General features: G+C 37.3%; 2 protein-coding genes and 2 pseudogenes across 2 annotated transcripts; all 4 read left to right on the plus strand.

Annotated features, from left to right (window-relative positions):
• Nucleotides 1–1,388: 1,388 nt before the first annotated feature.
• LOC141817877 (putative E3 ubiquitin-protein ligase XBOS33) lies at nucleotides 1,389–5,922 on the plus strand. Its single transcript, XM_074705499.1, has 10 exons — nucleotides 1,389–1,674; nucleotides 1,759–1,818; nucleotides 1,937–2,008; nucleotides 2,091–2,275; nucleotides 2,365–2,525; nucleotides 2,611–2,669; nucleotides 2,781–2,827; nucleotides 2,943–3,086; nucleotides 4,491–4,579; nucleotides 5,169–5,922. The coding sequence occupies exons 1-10, from the start codon at nucleotides 1,498–1,500 to the stop codon at nucleotides 5,687–5,689; spliced, it is 1,515 nt and encodes a 504-aa protein (XP_074561600.1). The 5' UTR covers nucleotides 1,389–1,497; the 3' UTR covers nucleotides 5,690–5,922.
• A 538-nt stretch (nucleotides 5,923–6,460) lies between these two features.
• On the plus strand, nucleotides 6,461–9,462 carry LOC141817878 (F-box protein PP2-A13-like; annotated as a pseudogene).
• Nucleotides 9,463–11,157: 1,695 nt separating this feature from the next.
• LOC141817876 (F-box protein At4g00755-like) lies at nucleotides 11,158–15,555 on the plus strand. Its single transcript, XM_074705498.1, has 6 exons — nucleotides 11,158–11,287; nucleotides 11,358–11,499; nucleotides 12,371–12,787; nucleotides 12,875–13,038; nucleotides 14,513–14,631; nucleotides 14,959–15,555. The coding sequence occupies exons 2-6, from the start codon at nucleotides 11,373–11,375 to the stop codon at nucleotides 15,296–15,298; spliced, it is 1,167 nt and encodes a 388-aa protein (XP_074561599.1). The 5' UTR covers nucleotides 11,158–11,287; nucleotides 11,358–11,372; the 3' UTR covers nucleotides 15,299–15,555.
• Nucleotides 15,556–17,150: 1,595 nt separating this feature from the next.
• On the plus strand, nucleotides 17,151–21,491 carry LOC141817879 (cell division control protein 2 homolog; annotated as a pseudogene).
• The last annotated feature ends 288 nt before the right edge of the window (nucleotides 21,492–21,779 follow it).

The following is a 21,779-nucleotide window of genomic DNA, read 5'->3' on the forward strand; positions in this document are numbered from 1 at the left end:
TTAATTGACTGAACCCATTTGGAAAGAGCAGATCGAATGAGATCGAATCGTGCAACAAAGAAATTATTAGGATCAATCAATCGATTAGAAGGATTAGTCGACTGAATAAGCAGATATGCCAAGAGTGATCGGATTGGATTAAAGCATACAAGACAACTTGAGGTTGAGTCGTCTGGATGGTTTAATCGACTGAAAGGGATTAGTCGACTGATCACTCGATTGAACATCACCTATAAAAGAAGCCTCGTGATTCGAAGTTTAATAACAATTCTGAACATCCAGTCCTTCCTGCTACTATTCTACTTGAGCAAAGTTCTATTGTAACTGCGCCAAGAAGTTCTTTGACAATCTACTGCTATTCTACATCCAACTTGTTGTCGGTATATTTGCATATTTCATTTTGTAATTAGGAGGTTTGTATTTTTGCTATAAGTCTTTACATCTTATAATTGTATGCTCTTTCTGAGAGTTTCTCAAAAAAAGGTTGTCAGTGATTTGTCATCAAGGGAATCTAGGAGTGGGTTATGAGCCTTGGAATAGCAATCCTATTAGGATTGTGAACAAAGTAAAAAACTTGTGTTATATCTTTTTATTCCGCTGCATTCTTTAATTCGTTTTTGTAGAAGATAAGAAAAGTTTTTAAAACACGAGATTCACTCACTCTTACTCTCTCTCTTCTTTCTTGATCCTATGATTTCCTTCACTTGTATTTCGAGTTGCTTACGAGGGTCGGTGTGCTCGGTGCTCCCTAGTGACCTGCTGCTGAGCCACACCCCGTTGGTTTGACCATAAGCTCACGATTAAGAGATCGACTAGCTCACAAACACTCTTAATTCAAATTTATTTATTTATTATTTATATTTTTAAATTTATTTGATTGATTAATAAGTTTGATATTATAAATTTATTTATTTATTTTATATTTTATATTTATAAATTTAATAAAAATTTTATTAATGAATATATTTATAAATTATGTATAACCCGAATAATTTATATTTTTTAAAATAATTAAGATATACAATTTTTTTCATTTTTAATTTTTTTTAGAAGCAGTAAACTGAATATTTTGGTAAAAAAAAAGAGAAAATACTTCATTAAATAAAATTGAAAATTGAGAGAGGGCACCAACCAAAGTACCCACGATTTTGTACCTTATCTTCGTGGGTCGTTCCTGTGCGGACCCCAATAACCCGGAAGTGGTTGGCCTCACCTAAAACAAACAACGTTGTCTATTAATAAAACCCAAACACGTCAACTCCAAATCCAGTGGCTCACAGTCGAGAAATAGATCGACAATTTCAATATCCACCGCCCGTTTCTCTATCCCCCTTTGCTATTTTTGTTCCTTGCTTCACTGGGAATCGATCGGATCCGCGGTCTGCGTCTGCCCAGGGAAGGGAAGGGAAGGGAAGGGAAGGGGAGGGAGAGGGCATCGCGCTCTCCTCGTGGAACCATCGGCCTGCCCCCGTCGCCGGAGGCTTGGATCTTGGGGACATGGGGAATTCGCTCGGATGCTCGGCCTCCGGCGAGCGCCTGGTGTCCGCGGCCAGGGACGGTGACCTCATCGAGGCGCGCATGCTGCTGGAGTTCAACCCCGGCCTCGCCAAGTACTCCACCTTCCGGGGCCTCAACTCGCCTCTACATTTCGCCGCCGCCAAGGGCCATAACGAGGTCGGCCTTTCCGCCCTTCTTCTTTCGAGATGCGCTTTTTCCCGCGTTGTGTATTCTCTTTATGGATATGGGGCGTCTCCGCAGATCGTCACGCTATTGCTGGAGAATGGGGCCGACGTGAATCTGAGAAACTATTGTGGGCAGGTATTCGATTGGTTTTTTCCCCTCTCCTTTTTGCTTTCCGATCTGATTCCTTTCCCTTCTCTGGTACTTCTGTATTCGAAAGATTTGATTTTTCTCCTGAACGAAATTGAATTTAAAGACAGCGTTGATGCAAGCGTGTCGACATGGGCATTGGGAGGTGGTGCAGACTCTGCTCATCTTTAGAAGCATCGTATGTTTTTGTTCCAAAAAAAAAAGTCGAAATCCTTTCTTGTTTTGCGGATTAATAGTTAACTGGATTGGAAATCCTGAAGGTGACGAGAGCGGACTATTTGAGCGGCCGGACTGCACTGCACTTTGCGGCGGTGGGGGGACATGTGCGGTGCATTAGGCTGCTGGTGGCGGATTTCATCCCGAGCGCTCCGTATGAAATACATGCTGCAGATAAGGATAGTACAGGCAGCCCGGAGCGTTATTCGGATCAAAAATATGATCGGTCGTAGGTTACCAAACTAATCTAAAATTATGAATACCCTACGAGTGACATTTAGTTTTCTTTATTCTTTTGAATTGAACTTAATGTTGTAGTGCACTGGTGAAGTTTATTAACAAACCCGCTGATGGTGGCATCACGGCATTGCACATGGCATCTTTGAATGGCTACATTGATTGTGTACAACTCCTACTGGATTTAGGTGCTAACGTCTCTGCAGTTACATTTAACTATGGGTCGTCCTCCAATTTGATAGGTGTGTTCTGATTTTGCAAGTGATAGCGTGTGATTTGTCAAACCTGTACCTTGGCATAATTTTTCAATTTTTATGAATCAAGCAGGAGCTGGAAGCACTCCTTTGCATTATGCAGCTTGTGGAGGGAATCTTAAATGTTGCCAGGCAATGCTTAAGTCTCTGATTAAAGGCCATGCATATTTTGCCCATATTATCTTTCATTTCTCAGGTTGATAGCTAAGTTTATAGTTCATTTCAAACTCTTCTTCTTGGCAGATTCTCCTTGCTAGAGGTGCTAGCAGGTTGACATTGAACTGCAACGGGTAACTTTCCCTTTTTCTTGTTAATTCTAATCGTTATATTTTTGGATTTTTTCCACAAGAATTTCTTTCCTAAATCAGTGTTTGTTCTCTAAGGCAACTCTCGTTTGTTCTTCAGATGGCTTCCACTTGATGTTGCAAAAATATGGAGACGGCGTTGCTTGGAATCACTATTGAACCCAAATTCAGAACTGGCTATGCCTGTGTTCCCACTATCAAATTACCTTGCCTTGCCACTCATGAGTGTACTTAACATAGCTAGGTGCAACACTATTTTTATGTTTGTATTGCCTTGTTAGGTATTCCTTCTTTTAGCAATCAAGCTATTGGTTATACTTAACATAGCCAGGTGCAACACTATTTTTAAACATATTATTAGTTCTATGATAATATAGGAACTAGTGTGAGAGAAAGATATCTATGAAATTGGCAAAGCTAGGGAAAGAAATAACAATAGTTTAGACAATCGCAATTTGATAATGACAATTCTCTAGGCTCTTACATAAGAAATTGCAAAAGCAGATGTCTATTTTAGTTTGACTGTGATCATCTCTTTTATGTGATGTAGGGGAAGGACAGGCTTAGTTTGCTAGTTTAGTCATTCATATAATGACTTGTTAAATATAAATTATTGGTAGATACCAATAATGACAGTCATAATTACTATATGCATCTTGATGTTGACATCTGGAATGAAAGGCTAATAGTGTTATGCTCAAGTCATGGTCTTTGAAAATTAGGCCTTAATCCCTTTCAGAGTATTTACTAGGGTTTTGGTGATATGAACTGGAGGAGGTATGTCTGGTACTTGTGGATTGCATTGGTTTTTTGAGAATTGCTGAGTGGATTAGTAGTAAGCTATGACTGCAATTATTTTTTTACATGTGTATATTTATCCATGTTTTCTGCTGGATGGCATGACAGAAAATATTTAAAGCAACTAATGATACCCCCACCCCAATCATGACATTTTTCTTGTTTGTTAGGTCGTTTTTCTAGGTCCATTTCTCACTTATTTGTACAAACAACATACATTCTTTCTATGTAGATTTCATGCCCTTCAATGTTTGCTCATGTTTGCACTTTTCACTTCAAAGTTCTGGAAATGTCATATTGCCCCAGTAGTTAGTGAATCATCATTGTTTTCTTGCCAAGATAGTTTGAGTATTATGACAACATGGTGCATCCATAAACAAGTAAGTGCATGCCAAATGGCATTTGTGGTGTTACATCTGGAACTTGAATTGCAACTGGCCCAGAGGGCAAGTGATAATTGTTTATAAACTATGGTGAGGAATGACATTCATAAACCGTGAACAGACTGAGAATAAGAAACAAAATCTTATAGGCAAATTGGAATTTTCTCACACATTACGAACTTGAAAGAAAGCAAAATTTTTTGTTGAATCATGTTATCTTGCATATAACATTCTTTTCTATAAAAAACAGTATTTATTTGATATACAATGTCAAAGCAGTTCACCTAGATCTTTGGGCAGTCTTTAGAGATCATATTTTTTGTTCAATGATGCAACAAAGGCGCAGTATAACAAGCGAGTGAAACTGCAAAAGATTCATATAACATATTCTGCTCATCAGTGATTTATGATTATCTTGCCCTGTTGCAGTCTACAATGTCTCATAATTCTAATTACTTCTTCTGCAGGGAGTGTGGGTTGCAGCCTTCAGTTTTATCTGATAATAATGATCTCTGTGCTGTCTGCCTCGAAAGAACTTGCAGTGTTGCTGCAGAAGGTGCATGTTTCTAGAGTTTGATTTGGCTATTTCTAGGCTGCTTAATTACTTGGTTTTGCTCATACATTTCATAGGATCCTTGCATTGTGGTAAACAATAGCAAAGTACTCTATTAAGTTCATTTGCTTTGCATGCTTAGACTCTGGTTAACATGGAAGATATTCTGACATTGTAACTAAAAAATCATGGGAGACCATCCAAGTTTGTCTTAGATGTATGGTTTTAGGTTTATACTCCGTTAACCATGAAATTAATGTCTTAGAGGACAAGTGCTACACTAACTGACTGAGCTTGGTTAATGGAAGAATTAGCTATAGCCTAAGTAGAGGACCAAAACTGCATTATTATTTAGCTCTTCATTATGCATCAGGTTGCTCCTTACAACTGTAGTTCCAAAAGTGCTCTCTTTAAGACATTTGCCATTGCATTTAGCTTTGACCTCAACTTGCACTCTTTCTGCGTGCACTTTCATAACCAGCAGAAAGAAACCTTCATTCTTGTGCTTTTACTTGTTTTGATTGATAGTAAGCAGAAACTGATTCTTCAAATGCAATTGCTATCCTACTTTTTCCTTTAATTTTTTCTTCAGGCTGTGGCCATGAACTCTGTGTTCAGTGTGCACTCATCTTTTGCTCAACAAGCAGCACTTTTTCTGCAATTGCTGGTCCACCAGGCTCAATTCCATGCCCTCTATGCCGAAATGGAATAGTTTCTTTCGTCAAATTACCGTCAACCCCAGCAAAAGGGTTCAAGCCGAACCTAGCGCTCACCCTCTGCAGCCCCTGTATTCTAACTCCTCGTGGTGTTGATATTCCCAACTCAAGTAGAATAGAGGCCCGTAGGAACCGGACAGCTTCTTCTGAGCTTGTGTGCCCGCTAATTTGTACCCCATTCTCTGGTTTCATTCCCTCCAACTATGATGATGAGCCATGCTCAACAAGTGAGTCCCAAGTGGAAGCTCAACCGCAATCAGCGCGCTCGACGCTGACCACTTTCAGTGAGCTGGAAAAAATAGACGAGCAAAGAGCTGATTCTAGCTGCTCGGGCATGCTGTGGGGTCGAAGAAGCTGCAACAGGGAGCATCAGTGCAATTCCGAAATAAATGCTTGAATTCTGCAATGAATGTACCTATGCATCAGTGCTATCGAGCCGAGATGACTTGCATCCTTTTCGCTCCTTGAAGTCTTCATGTTTTAGTTCGAAGGGCACCAGCAAAGGAGGAGTTGTGTATAAAATATGTTCATCAATTTGAATTGGTTTTGCGAGAGTTTCTTGCATGATTGTTATGTAAAAGATCTTTGAATGCATTCAAATTGGGTATAATCTGTGTGAAATATTGTGAATGGGATAAATTGGATTGATTCACAAAATCTTGTTACCTTTCTAAATCTAAAAAATTTTGAATTGGATTATCATTCTTGTGGCTCACGATTTTAATACTTAGATGGAGCATGATGTTTTACAACGATGGATCAATCGTGGAGGTGTTAGGGTTTATGTTTTGTAGTGCTAGATTTTTTCTAAAATTTGTGGTTCAAGAAAAAAAAACCCTTAAAATGGATTTTACTTGAGGCAAGATCAGGCAAAGTTTAGTTACACCCAATCTAAAGAACTAAAAGATTTTTTTTTAAATTTACATTTTAAAAATAATTATTCGATAATTTTGCAAAATGAGATGTCCTTTTCATAAATTTGGTTTTATCTTCATTGATCTTTTCGTAAGCCTACGGTCCATTTAACACCTGTAACTAGCGGATATTTTAAAGTATATATATATATTTAAAAAATATTAATATAGAAGTTTTTTTTTATTTGAAAGATTTTTATTTTAGAAATAGGAAAAATGCGATGAGCGTATGAACAACAATAGGGATTCGAAATTCCGATCGAAAAGCCGATGACCACGATAGGAGCAATTTGGACCACCGTCAATTTATATCCTACGCCTTCCGATCTATTCTCCAGTTCGTCGTCTTCCGCGGAAAATTTAGTCCTCTCTCTTTCTTGATCCACGCTTCGTTGGAGAGCGGAGAATCGAACCAGGGGACGTTGAGCTGATCGGGATTGGTAGATGCTCTACATGGTACCCTCTCTCGTCGCCCTCCCCAAAGTTATGATTTTTCCGTGAATTTTCGGCCGCCTGTCGGTGCTTGCGTGACGCTAGAGAGGTTCGCGAGTCGCAATTTGGGGTTCTTTTTGTTGCTTCGTCGGCGGCGGTGACGGTATTGGTTATCTGGGTCCGGGAGATGGGCGTCGGAGTGTCGAGTGTCGTGAGGCTGGAAGGCGAGGCCGGCGGGCTCCCGACGGGGCGGGGATCTCCCGGAGAACTGCGTGGCGGAGGTTCTTGCGTACCTTGAGCCGCTTGAAATATGCCGGGCGGCCAGGCTCAGCCGGACGTTTCGGGGGGCGGCTTCGGCGGACTTGGTGTGGGAGACGAAGCTCCCGAGGAATCACCGGCATCTGTTGGCGCTGGCCTCGGATGATAAAAACCCCTGCAAAAAGAGCCGTCTTTGCAAGAAAGAGATCTACGCGCGCTTGTGTCGTCCGGTCCCCTTTGATGGGGGTACCAAGGTATACTTTCTAGGCTCATCCGCTCTTCCTTTTTCTATATCTTTCAAGAAATTTAGTCATTGACGACTCTCCCGATCTCGATTCCTTGCTCTTTTTTTTTTGAAAAAAAAGGGAAAAAAACTTATTCCTTCCTAGCGACGATCATTTTAGGATAAGTGAATTGGATTGTGATATTTTCCCCTTTCTCTTTTGATAGTCACATGAAATTTATTCAGTGTTTTTGGGGTTTGGATGGTTGATTTTCTTGCCTCTAGGAACAGATTGCAATTTCGTGATGGCTGGAGAAGAATCAAAGAAGTAAAGGTGTTTCTTTTGGGAGTTTTTCTCATCACATGCTTGCTTTAGCTATGATCTTGCGGTTTATCTCTTTGATTATAGGAATTTTGGCTTGAGAGGACCAGTGGTGGAATTTGTATGGCAATTTCCTCGAGGGCTTTGCTAATAACAGGAATCGATGATAGGAGATACTGGAACTACCTCACCACAGGGGAGTCTAGGTATTGCCTTCATCTGATCTTAATTACAACTTGTATAAGTTGATTTACAGAAAACAATACATCAATTGTGTGTAGAGAAGTGGAAATCGAACTCATAGCTTATTTAGTGGCCCTGAAAAAAAAAATGATACTCTAGTTCTCAAATAACAAACACACTCTTCCTTAAACGAAGCTCACGATTTTCCTAAACTCTCTCAAGTTTTAGTTTAGTATCAGCAAGCATGCAGATACATAATGTATTTTATGATTCAAGATTTTGCTATTTGTGCAACTTACATTTTACGTTTGACTCGTATAAATAATAGACTATGGATTTTGAAATGTCAAGCCAATTCGCAAAATAAATAAATAAACACAAGAACTTCAACTAGGTGGAGAGATGTCTCTTGCTGTGGTCTCATGTGTTTGGTTCTTGTGAATCTTTTTAAATATTTATTGATGATATTTACATAGTCCTTTGGTTTGTTGCTCATCATTTGAATAGCAGTCAAATAACTACTACAGATATGAACTCCGTTTTGATTGTTCTCGATATACTCTGGAGGTCAGTATGCACATATACATCTTTTTTTAAACTTCTGAACTAGATATCTTCTATGCTGGCCAACTTTTTTGGCCCAGGAATTATTTGATCCCTTAACATAAGAAAGCTTCAGAAAGAATTGGTTGGGTTCGTCTTGTTGGATTTGCAATCCATTCCCTGCCTACTAAAACACAACTAAGATAAAGGTTTTGTTGTGGTTTTGTATCGTGGATGAAAGTCTAGAGTTACACATATCGAACAAGAATTTAAAATTTTACAACATCTGGTAGTTGCTGCACTAGACTTTGTTAAAGGATTTGAAAATTGCCTTAACAGATAAATGGACATGGGCATCTGGTAATGGCACACTAGGGTTTGTCAACAATCCTGTATCTTTGTTGTCATCGAATAAATTCCAAATGGACAGTCAGAATGCAAAATGTAGAAGAATAAGTACCTTCGATTGGTGATATCGACGACCAATATTGTATTGGATAGCGGTGGAGAAATATTTTGTTTTTTGAGACACATAATGGAGTTAAACCCATGTCGAGTTAAATATACACAAAAGCAACAACAATATGTATGTATACAATAAGTGCACTGGAATAAATGAAAACTAACACAGGTTTTTTTTTTGTTGCTTTGCAGATTTCATTCAGTGGCTTACCTTCACCAAACTTGGTGGTTCGAGGTAGATGGAGAAATTAATTTTTGCTTCCCAGCCGGTTCCTACAGCCTGTTCTTCCGCCTCCATTTAGGGCGTGCCACCAAGAGACTCGGTCGTCGGATCTGTATCACTGAACACATACATGGGTGGGATATCAAGCCGGTGCGGTTTCAGCTGTCCACTTCAGATGGCCAACTTGCTCGATCTATATGTTACTTAGACAAGATTGGGAGCTGGATCCTATACCATGCAGGAGATTTTGTTGTAGATAACTCCGATATGCCGACCAACCTCAAGTTCTCAATGAAGCAGATTGACTGCACCCACACAAAAGGCGGCCTTTGTGTCGATTCTGTCTTCATCTATCCCACTGGGTTCAGAGAAGGAAAAGTCTTTGCCACTGACCTGATGACATAGAATAGATCAAGTAGTCTTTCACCGAAGTAGACAATGCCAGTAGAACTTAGTGGTGTGCTCTCTTTGTACATACTTGTAGTTTGAGAAAGAAAACGATGAAAGGTTTGTTGATTTCATGAACTCTCAGAAGTTCATGAATCGAATGTGTATATTTTTGTGTGATACAAATCTTCTACAGCTATGGACTCGATCTTCCCTTTGTGAATGTCCACGACTTTCTGAAATAAAATAGGCCAAAACTAATGGTTTGTGGTCTGAGAGGTGTTTCTTGAGGCATTGGCTTTTATAGTGAAAAAAAAAGATGATTTTTTTTTTTGTTTTTGGCGATCTTGTTTAGTATTCAATCTCTGTTGTTTGCATGATTGGCCTCCCCAACTAATCAGATAATCCAAATGGCTACTTGACATCTGTGTGCTGTTTAATTACTTGGAATTTGAGTGTTTTTTTTATAATTTAGATATTTAATTTTTCAAACAGAAATGATCGATCTGATTCTATAAAAAAATTTTATTGATTGTCAAGATAAATTAAAAAATGTAAATGATGCGTCATTCTATAGTCAACAATTTAGGGTTATTTTTTCACGGGAAAAAAATAATTTGTAGTACATCATATCTAGGAATCAACTCATGAATATTTGATTAAATATGGAAGTATTTTGCCGTTGCACCATAACCCTGGTGCAATAATAAGATGATTGAGAGAGAATATAATTTGATATGAATTTTTCATTAATCGTTAAGATAAATTAAAAAATGTAAATGATGCGTGTAATCAACAATCTAGGATTATTTTTCCACGGAAGTATTTTACCGTTATAGAATACATGAATATCCTGCAACATAATTATGGTGCAATAATAGGATGATTGATAGAAAATATAATTTGATATGAATTACCTTTAAAGGAAAAGTATTTGATGATTTTATAATTTAAAATATAAAAAAGATAAATAAGAAGAAGTTTAAAGAAATACACATATTTTAATAAAATCAACTATTAATTAAAAAACAAAATTAACTATTCAATTACTCATCATTTTAAATAATTAAATTTATTTTTAATTTAGTTAGTTGTGATCTTCAATTAACTCACTAAGCAGTAAACTAATTCCTCAATAGTTATATTACCTTAAATAATTACATTTAAGGATCACAACAATGTAATCGATCATATAATATTCATTTAAGTCATTGGATTAGTAGTTAACTTATTTAATGATAATCAATTTGGCCAACATATATTTAAATTTGAAATTTATTAAATAATTATTTTTATTTCTTAATTAATTACTAATTAAAAACCAAATTTAATTAGTTAATAATTTTGTTCATGTTCTATATGAAGCTAAAAAAATCTCATAGAAATTCTAAAAACTCCGAATAATTCTTATTCTTCTCTTTCCATTATCTCTTTAAATACTTTTTCGAAAATAATTAATATGAATTAATGAATCATTTTTCCCCCAAAGGTTTTGATTGTTTTCAAAACAAAGTAGTGTGTAAACATTGTTTTTTTTTTCTGATTTATAAAAATAATTATAATAAATTAATAAATTTGTTTATTACTAATTTATTTTTTAGAAAAAAAAATAAAAGGACGTCCTTAATTGATGAAAAATATTTACTTAAAAAAATTAAACAATATAATTAAATTGGTAAAAAGTATTTTAATATAAATTTTCAATTAAATCGGAGTAATTTATTTTATATTATTATAATAAAAATATTTTTAAAATAAAAATAGAAGTCTTTTTTTAAAACATATTTTTTTGATTCTTTTGATTTTTAAATATGTTGCCTTAAACTAGTTTTTATAATTAAATAATGTGTTTACTTGGAGATAAAGGTTTTCCATCCTTTATCCTGTCGGTCGCTTCGATCGCCCGTGGTTCTGTTCCCTTTCATTCATTTCCCCTGCGTTCGTCTGCGCCTCCATCTATCTCTCTCGAATCCATTCCCTCGCCTTTCGCCCTAGGGTTTCGCTACGCTGCTGCTCCGCACTCGGTCTTCCCTGCGGCCATTCCGCGGGTAAGATCGCTTCTTTTCCCCATTTCGATCCAATTTTTTGGGTTCCGGATCGTGGTTAGTCTTGCTGCAGATTTGGTTTCCGAGGATGAATAGCCGCTGGGACTTCCTACAATGGCTGGGGCTGGACGCCTCCGCCGCCGTGCTCATCCGCCTCGACGATCCTGAGGATCTCGCGCGGGTCAGCGCCGTGTCCCGGTCCTGGCGCAAGTTCGGTGAGTTACCACGATTTCTGACAGGCGGTGGATGAGTAAGATTTTTTGTTTGTTTGTTTTTTTTTCTTCTAATATTGATTTATTACCGTGAGTTGAATTGAGGAGGAGTTATTTTTTTAAAAAAAAAATTGATACACGGGTCATTTAATTAGCGAAAAACTATGTCTTGGTAAAGGGTGAGATACTTCTCGTTTCGCCCTTTGGCTACATTTCTAGATACCTACATGCATAAGGTGCACAATTTTGGTAGGGATGTCCGATTTGTTTCTATATGATTCTTGCTTTTGCTAATTTTATGTCACTGGTAGTTCACTTTTCTCTAATTTCAGAATATGGAGTTGAAATTGATCCGTTCTATAGTTTTTTTTTATACATTTCAGGATGATGTTGTTCCTTCAAAGTGTTATAAACAAGGACATAGAGCTGGACTTCTACCACGTTGTTAGGCTTAAAATTGTTTATTTCTTCAGGTTTTATTTCAGGAACAGTGTCCATAATGAGGAAGAATATAGGTTAACAGTGGGAAGAAAAACTGCTGGGAATACTGCAATTTGTGATTGTTGCAAGATTTAGGATTAATGCGTGGAGTAGAGATTGGGTGATTCTGTAACTGTGTCACATTGTGTCTTCGTTTCTTTGAAGGAGGAGATACTAGATAGTGCTATAGCAAAAGGGTTCATTGTGCAACACAATTTTGAAGTAAATTTTGACAAGGAAATATATACCATTTTAGTAGTAGTTTTCTTTATTTGGTTCTAAAGTTACGGTTAAGTCTGTGTTCCATTATTGGACATAGTCTTAAACTTTTTATGATAGAATATCATATACTTCATGGTTTGATTTTGAGGCAGCTGTTTGACATATATTGCAGTTGTTGCAAATGGTTTTGCTAAAAGGCTATGCTTAAGAATTTCTCCTGACGTGCCAAATTTTTCTCGGATTGCTGAAGTAAGTAGTGTTAGCAAGACTGCAGAAGTTGGTTGTAGTGCTGCTGCGGAATGGGAAAGTTTGGAGAGAGAGCATCGTGTCTATCTATACCTAAGTCATTGTCTGGGTTCTTCTAAATGTGAAAGGAATTGCATTTATCAGGCAATAAATGCTTCCAGCACTGACAACTATCCAGATGAGAGCATTGAGAATACACTAGAACCTAGTGAAATGATGGGCCGCAGGCCTTCCTATTGGTCAAGTAGTGGGCAGAGAGATCCTAGTATGCCGGAGAGTTTAACTTACAAATTAGTTGCAGGCCTCTGTATTGTTGATGAGATAAAGATGAAGCCATTCAGAGGTGTCATTCTAGCCTTTTATTCTGCCATCATAATACTTGAACTATATCTAGATCCCATAATTATGTTTGATTTTTTTATTTATTCAGCATTTTTTCAGTATGATCATCCCATATACTCTGCAAAAGCTGTGCGTTTCCGGATGGGGTATTCCAGATCAGAATTGGGTATACGTAGTAGCACTGATCAGCAATCAGCTCTGGTTGAAAAATACCATTGGACATATACCTCACCAGAATTTCCAATGGTCCAGGTAATTTAGGAATATTAATTTTTTATATTTTTGGTAGTTTTTCACAAATTTACCCTAAAAGTTATGGTCCCCTTTTCACTAAATAGCAAGCTGGAAGATCTTTGTGTCTGTGTTTTCTTTATTTCATTTTTTCATATGAAAAATTTGGATGATTGCCATATCAGAATACTAAAAAATTGTAAAACTACCTGAGGTATTACTTCATGGCTCTGTGCGCTATCTCCCTTATTTGATAATGATTATGCAAGTGCGTGGCTAAGTCAGTATATTGTCTGAATCTTCTAGGATTAGAGTAATACATCTTTCATTACTATGGTTATCTTATTCTCTTCAGAGATTACTTTTCTGTATGATCAATTACATCTAATACCTCGTATTTAAATGAAATTCCCCACACCTTGTTCAAGAACCTTTTACTCCTAAGGAGATTCGGATACATTTATATTTTTCTTCTTTTGAGTTTTAGCATCTCGAAACCTTTGATGCTATCCTGATGAATTCTGAAAATCTTCTTTCCACCAACTCCTGAAAATAATAATTCCTGCATAGATCTGAAACATAACAGTTTTCAAAACCCTTTTACTCATGAGAGGATGCAAACACATTTATATTTTATACTCATGAGAGGATGCAAACACATTTATATTTTTCTTCTTTTTGAGTTTTGGCATTTCAATCTTTGCTGCTATTCCGATCATTTCTGAAAATTCTTCCTTCCACATCTGGTGATTCCTGCATAGATCTGAAGCATGCACAGTCTAAATATTATCATGGTGCAAGGTCAAATACTTGATTTTTTTTTCATATTATACTAAAGATCAGTCTTAGACCAATCTTTATTTTATCATGCTACAAACAAGAACCTTTCTTCTAAGCAATGTTTACTAACAGATGAATTTACTTCCCAAAGGTGACAACATTTTAAAGGAACTTTTGAGATTGCGTGAGCATGTGAAGTTATATTAGGGATCCATGAGAAAGAAGAACAATTGATAGCTGTGATTGTATCGACAGAAATAAATTAGCCCAATATAGTGATGATATAGTCAAGTGTTGTGGTTGGGTAGTGTAAGCTATTTCAAGTCTTTGGTATTTGATTACTGGTGAGTTGCATCTTTATGTCACCCAGAATGATTATTGTGGAAAACAGAAGGATATTTTTATTTTTAATTTTATCCGTTCTGTGAAAGTATGAGTTTGATGTTGCTATGTTCGAAGTAGATGCAATTTATGGGTTGATATTTTGTTGTGTTTATCTTGGCATACTTTATTCTGAAACATTTAGTGTCTAAGTAGCATGAGATGAATGACATACCTTGCTTAACATGTGATAATATATGTGTACACTATTAAACAAATAGGTATGATGCCTGATGCCAGTATTATATAGCTTCTGCTGACTTGGTATTTACTTGTTAATATAGCATTAATGTAACCTTCTTATTGAATTATTACTTTGAAAATGGTTATCCAGGAAAACGTTTTGCAATCTTTCAAGCTTCCTAAGCCCGTTATCTGCCTTGGTGGTATTCTGCGGATTGAGTTGCTGGGTAGGGTCCAGAAACAAGCAATCGATGATCTCTATTATATTTGGTAAGTTAGGAGAGGAGAGTAGTACACTTTCGTTCGTCATCAAGTCATGCATAATTTACCTATTTTCTACTTGCTATTTGTTTTCGATCATCCTTTCTGTTTGCTCATTATCTGCACCAGTTAATACACGTTGTAGAGAATCACAAAATACCTATATTAGATATTGATGTTTAGGAATTTAGCATGTAAATAGGCGCAAGATGTTTCAAGATGAACAAACAATGCATTTAAGAACTTTCAGTTGTGTTTAGATGAATTTGAAGGAATTCCATGTTTTATTTATCTGCTCTTTTGAATCACTCTAAATTGCTCTTTTACATTTTGAAGTGTCTGCTACGTCCAAGTTCTTGGCCGTCCATTATCACCTGTATTAGACCTCAATGTTTGCGAGAGCGCAGATAGTTTAGCTGTGACCTACTTCCCAGATGCAAGAAACAGCACTTTGCCTGTGACTACCGTTGAGGAGGATGCTAAGGACTCGTCTTCATGGCAATCCCTTGCTACAAGATTCAGACACTTGGGAGCTATCCGGTGGAACCAAGTAATACTGAGTACACTTCTCCGACCCATTCAGTTTTCTGACGATGACTGTGATGCTGACAGCGACGACAACGATGATGACTACGGCGATCTCGAAGAGGAACAGCAGGACCTCTGTCGCGCTTGAAGTAGGACTCGTGATGTCTGCTGCTTCACTATATAGGTATCATATGCTTAATGTTCTAAGTTTTCATGCGGTAGCTATGCATACATGTGGTGCTCATAATCTTGCTGCAAAATCTATAATCAAACAAGGTGTGCATTTGATGTTATCTCAATCCCGTTGCCTTGCTCTTAGTTTGCATCCTTTCAATGAGAAATGATGTCTATATTTTCGGATCTTCAAACTCTTAGCTTTGTATGGCAAACTCCTGCTTCATCTCAGTTAAGTTACGATGATTGGTTCGTCGGGTAAATCAACACCAAGTGTAATTTGCCAAGAACCCTAACTCCTACAGTCTCACCGTGCTTGCTTATGTTGAACGTATGTGTTCAGTTTATTAATGTTCATAGATAGAGATTATGAATCTCTGAACACGATGCGATGGTAACCGCAGCTCGCCCTAACTGTAAAATCTACAAATACTCTGATTCCCTTGGTCTATCAATCCACAACCTGTGCAACTAACTGCCTTCCTTTGGATCAAAAGGCCATGTGGGTAGTGAATAAGTAATGCATTAATGCCTGTGGCATGGGCCCTGAAATCATAACAAGTCATTAAGGATTGGGATTCCTATGGCCACAAAGCTGAACGAGAAAGGGAATCATCCATTATAGCCATGAATTTAAGGCACTCTGACTCTGAGCAGCACTGAAAAGTAAGAGGAGAATGATTGAGTAGTTACTAGCTAGCTAGTGTCCACTGCAGCTGCAACCTCCATTCCTCTGGCTCTAGTCGTCCCATATCTCTCTTTCGTTGCTAGCTCCATCAATCGATCAGTGGCCATTAACCAGTGGCTTCAAGCTTCCAACTGATAGCCAGAAGCTCGGTGGTGCTACAATGAGAGAGCTGAGCTGAGATTAGGGCTTGTAAAGGTCACCATGCAATGCATGCATTGATCTTCTTCATCCATAACTATTTCATCAGCTTTTTTGTAAATTATTATTCACGTGGCATTAATCAGATCTCATGCACACCTTCACCACAACATTAAATGCGTTGCGGGTGGCTCCTGCTCGTGGAACTCATAAAGGCATGCATGCCACAAGGTCCCTCCCGCACCACTTTGGGTCCGCCATGCATTTATTTTGTTATCGAGATGACTAAACCAGACCTAGTCATCTAGACTAGACTTGTGTCGACGAGTTGCCGACTTGAAGTTTGATGATGCAAAGATATATAGTGTTCTCATGGACATAACTGAGTTGGTATTCGAATGATAGATTTTTTAAAAGTAGAATTGATAATTTTTTAATGGTATTTTTCTAAAAAGCACAATTAGTTTTCTAAATTTCTAAAAAAAATACATACTTAATTTCTTATGGATATTTAAAATTGAACCAAATTAAATTGTATCGAACCGGAAAAAAAATTAAAATTTATATGAAATCTCTTAATAAAATAAAGAAAATTAGGTTTAAATAAAGAGAATTAAATTGTATTTTGAAAATTAGGTGTATAAAAAATCAAAGTACTATGCCCTTTTTAAAAAATTCAAAAAACTTAGTGCACGTTTTTGAAAAAATTATTGGTTCCAATTAAAAAAATATGAGAGATCTACATAAATAGGATTAGGGAAGTTTTAATTTAATTTAATTTTTGTTTAAACTTGGTTAGCCTCCAAAGGACTCAGGGGGAAGCTGACGTGTCAGTGCCAGCGTGATAGCTTGTGGGGCCTGCCAAGGAGTTACGATAATTTCCTGTCTCGTCGTCGACGCCGGATCGTCCGCCTTCGACATTACCCGAGGCTTTTAACCAGGGCAGCAGCCAGCCGGCCACCACACTGCGAAAAAGAGACCCAGACGAGCTTTCTCCGTCTCCCTCTTCCCTCTTCCGCGCCTCGCTCTACCCCTCAGATGCCATCCGTTCCGACTCCTTAACGCTCCATTTCCTGTCTGTTCACTGCTTCGGTGCCCGATCGAACTTGGCCGATCATCCGCCACCTCGGTGAGCCCGCTCCCTCCGTGATATTTTCGTGGATTTCTTTATCTTTTTCCTTTTCTTTTTCATCCATCATCTGCTTTTGTGGTGAGGATTTGATCCCTTTCGCCAATCTGGATCGATCGGTAACAGGGTGATTGGTTACTTGATTCGGTTCCATCACTGTTGGATTCGGTCTAGTCGCTTCGAGTCAATAAAAATTCTTTCTTTTCCAACTGTCTCTCATTGCTAGGTCTTTGAGTTTCCTCCCTGCGATTCGTGTGTCCGAAAGACCGCCGCTTTTCTGGGAATAGGAGGATGGACCAGGTGAGCGATTCTAGCAAATGAAGGTTTTGGTGGTTTCTTTTAATGGTTTTGAAATGAGGGATTTTGGTAGCAGTATGAGAAGGTGGAAAAGATTGGGGAGGGGACTTACGGGGTGGTGTACAAGGCTCGGGATCGTGTCACTAATGAGACTATAGCTCTGAAGAAGATCCGGCTGGAGAATGAAGACGAGGGAGTTCCAAGTACTGCCATAAGAGAGATCTCTCTACTGAAAGAGATGCAGCACAGCAACATTGTCAGGTCTTCATTTCTTCCAATCTCTTACCTTTAGATCTTGATAATTTTTGGTCTTTTTCGTAATCAAGCTAATCTAATACATGGATTCATTTGACTTTCTGTCTGTATACTTTTACTAGCAATGTATTATCAGCACGTTACATTAGTATGTATAAAAGGTTGCTGGGATTTGTTGGTTTATTATTTACTTTGTTACCAAGAATGCCTTAAATTTACCAGTGACATGATTCAACAACCATGTTGCCAAGAGGACTTGCCTACTACTTTATGAAACTTTGGAGATCAAGTGAACTAAATAGATCATGCAATGTATTTTGATCTGGCATGGCATTCTTTAAGGGTTTGTCCCTCATGTTCATCATTCAAAAATAATTGGAAGTTATGATTATATGAAGGATTTAGGATCCTCATGAGTTTGGATATTTTAGATCAGCTATATAGTACCTTGAAATCAGATCTTTAAGTAGTAGTTTGAAATCAGATATTTCTACAATCACTTCAATGTTGCATTAGAATTTGAAGCTACAACAACTTTCTTAATCTCCGTCCTTGTTTTTTCTTAATCATGCTTGTTCATACACAACCAGAGTTTTAGGTGTCTCTGATGCTGTATTAAAAAAGCTTTGTATTTTGGTGATTTTATTGGCACAACAGATTGCAGGATGTAGTCCACAGTGACAAGAGAATTTATTTAGTTTTTGAGTATCTTGACTTAGACTTGAAGAAGCACATGGACTCTTGCCCAGAACTTGCTAAAGATCCACGATTAGTTAAAGTGAGTTGCTTTCCTTTGTTTAGTCTGCTTTGATTTATGTTACAGGATGCTTCGGTTAGATGCTTTCAAATGATTTTTAGCATGAATATTGTTTGTTGTAGAGGCAGTTCAAGATTTTGTTGAAGGACATGCTGAAGTATGAATTAATCAGTTGTTTGGAGTATATCCTAACTATTTTATGGGCAACATGTGCATATGATTTACAAATATCTTCTCTAGTCAATATATTTCTGTCTATGAACACAAGAATCTTTCATGCCTAGAAATAAATTGCTCACTGCTAAATCATGCAATGCCAATGAGTGAACAAAGGAAGAGATTATTCAAATTTCTCAGTTCTAAGCACAAATTTTAGGTTAATTATATTATTAGTTCATATGATGCATATGTTACTGAATGTTAGAATTGTGGTTTCTGCGTTATATCTATGATATTTGTCTTAGATTTCTTATGCATGTGCAGACTTATTTGTATCAAATACTTCGTGGCATTGCCTACTGTCATTCTCATAGGGTTCTTCACCGAGATCTGAAGCCCCAAAATCTTTTGATTGATCGAGGAACTAATGCATTGAAGCTTGCAGACTTTGGGTTAGCTAGAGCTTTTGGCATTCCTGTTCGAACATTCACACATGAGGTGCTACTATTCATCATTATACTCTTACTGTCACCTCTGAATATATACTTAAACTTTCTTTGAGGTTAAGTGCGCAATGGTTATAAGGAAATGAAGCTCATTCCATAAAGAAAATGTGCATTTTTAATTATGTATGCTTAACATAGAAGTAATATGAGGCTATTTGGTCATAAATGACAAAAAAGGAAATGCAACAACAATAACAAAATTATTATTACTCAATGTTATTTTTTTGTCTTCTCCATTTTCCCTAAAATAGTAAAAGGTGTATTTTGGTCAAAACACTTTAGCTAAAGTTTTCCACTTGATGAGAATGTAAGATCACCTCCTTCAAAGTGTATTTCTTGAATAACAAAGGTGTATTTCAGTCAAAACACTTTGGCTGGTTTGTAAGATCAGCTCTGTCCAGTCATCTGAAATGAGATTTGGTTCAACAAAGCAAATCAATGTAAATGTGGACTAAATCAATTTTTTTTATATCACCACTGCATATTATATAACATATAGCATTTATTTTGTGAATTGTCATAATCTATTTGCATAGTTACTACTTAATTGTCCATGCACCAAATGCCATTTTTTCCTCACATTGTGTGGATATCCCTGGAACTTTGATAGAGGTACCAAGTTCTCTGTTCGTTGGGGGCTTCTCATAGCATAGTGAGGCACAGTGAAGAGCTGCTGGCCACAACAAAGCACAATGACTTTGCAGTCTTAAGTCTTAAACCACAACGCTTCATGGTTGAAAGCTGAACCAGCTTTTACTTTAAGGCATTCTTTGAGCTAGCTTGAGAAGGTTTAGACCTAAGGCTCTATTTAGTTTAATTCCTTCCTGGCCCATCATACAGGCTCAGAGCCCTCTGTACATTCAACTGGTTTCAAGCGACATTTCCATCTACTATTGAGATTTAAACATTTTAATGAAAGATTTCAAAAGCACCATGTCCATTCTGTGATTTTGTTTCATACTTCAGGTAGTAACACTTTGGTATAAGCTCCCAGAAATCCTCCTTGGATCCAGACAATATTCTAGCCTGTTAATGTGTGGTCGGTGGTTGTATTTTTGCTGAAATGGTGAATCAGCGACCATTGTTCCCCGGGGGATTTCAGAGATTGATGAATTGTTCAAGATATTCAGGTTTTGTGTTACTTTAGTGCTGAAATTACTAAAGTTGGGTATTGCACTGTGTGCCTAATAATCTTTGTGCCTGTTTATTTATTTTACAGAATCTTGGGTACCCCAAATGAAGACACTTCGGCCTGGAGTTACTTCCTTACCTGACTTCAAGTCTGCTTTTCCCAAGTGGCAATCTAAGGTGTGTAATAACTAATAAGGGTACTTTGCTTTAGCATTTTGGCCTTAGAAATTGTCAATCAATGAAATCACTAGAAAGTGGCTGCATACACACTACCCCCAACCTATTACCAGGATTAAATATAGAATTGTATTGGTTTATACGTGTACTTGATAATTCAGAATCTTTTGCTACAGCAACCTTAAGTAAACCTCCACTGTATAGCTTAGGAGCTAAGATAGAGTGGTTCTAGCTGTAACAAGGAGAAGAAGAGGGAGAATAGAGGATCTAGACCATCACACCTAAAGTTTCTCAAGCAATCACACTTTGCCATAAACTAAAATTCTTTTATTTTCCCAAAACATTACTACATGTCCTTTTATGTGGACCTTTTAGTAGCCAAATTTACTGAGCGGCAAGCAAACTTGAGGTAGAAAAAAGGAAACTCAATATTAAAAAATTACAACATTGATTCCAAGGCTTTTAACCAAAGATTGTCTCTATTACAAGCATGACTTTAGCACCTATTTTGTTCTTATCACATACTAGCCAAATATAGGAAAAGAGTCATATTTAGCACAAATACCTACGTGATTGAGAATGTTTTGTTCTCATAATATTTTCCAAATCCTCTTGCTGCAATTGTCCTGCAAGTTAATCATATGCGCATCATGATTCAACAACATTGAGGTGCACATAATCTCATCAAAGATTCTCTCCTTTTTTGCCTCCTATATGATCAAGATTTATGTTCCTATCTCCTGGCTAATCAATCAGTGGTAAACAACTTCTGAATGAATAAAAGCATTCATTGGTTTGCCTTTGTGGTACAGTTCCATGCTACTGTACATGTTTTATTCTCCGATTTGCTCTTAAAGACAGGTATCTGCTGTGCAGGATCTGGCAACTCTGGTTCTGAATCTTGGAGATGCAGGGATTGATCTTCTTTCTGTAAGTCCTTCGTTACGTGCAACATGTCTAAAATATGCAATTCCACTTAAAACTAAGTGCTGGTATTCAGCGTTTGTCTCACTAGATTCACCTAGTTTGAGCTTGATGTTTGATTACGAAACCCTACAACTTAGGTTGCTGATTTTCCTAGTTGTTGGTACATCTGATCAAGGCTTATGCCCTATGTACATAATACTGTAATTGTAGAACTGATCTGCATATCTTTTGTTGCTAATTCTGACCTTGTGATCAAATTCAGTCGCTTTTCACTAATCCTCCAATTAATGC

Source organism: Curcuma longa, unplaced genomic scaffold, assembly GCF_044706935.1.
Source record: "Curcuma longa cultivar G26 ecotype Majalengka, Jawa Barat unplaced genomic scaffold, ITB_CL_G26_1.1 contig_22361, whole genome shotgun sequence".
Lineage (NCBI taxonomy): Eukaryota > Viridiplantae > Streptophyta > Magnoliopsida > Zingiberales > Zingiberaceae > Curcuma > Curcuma longa.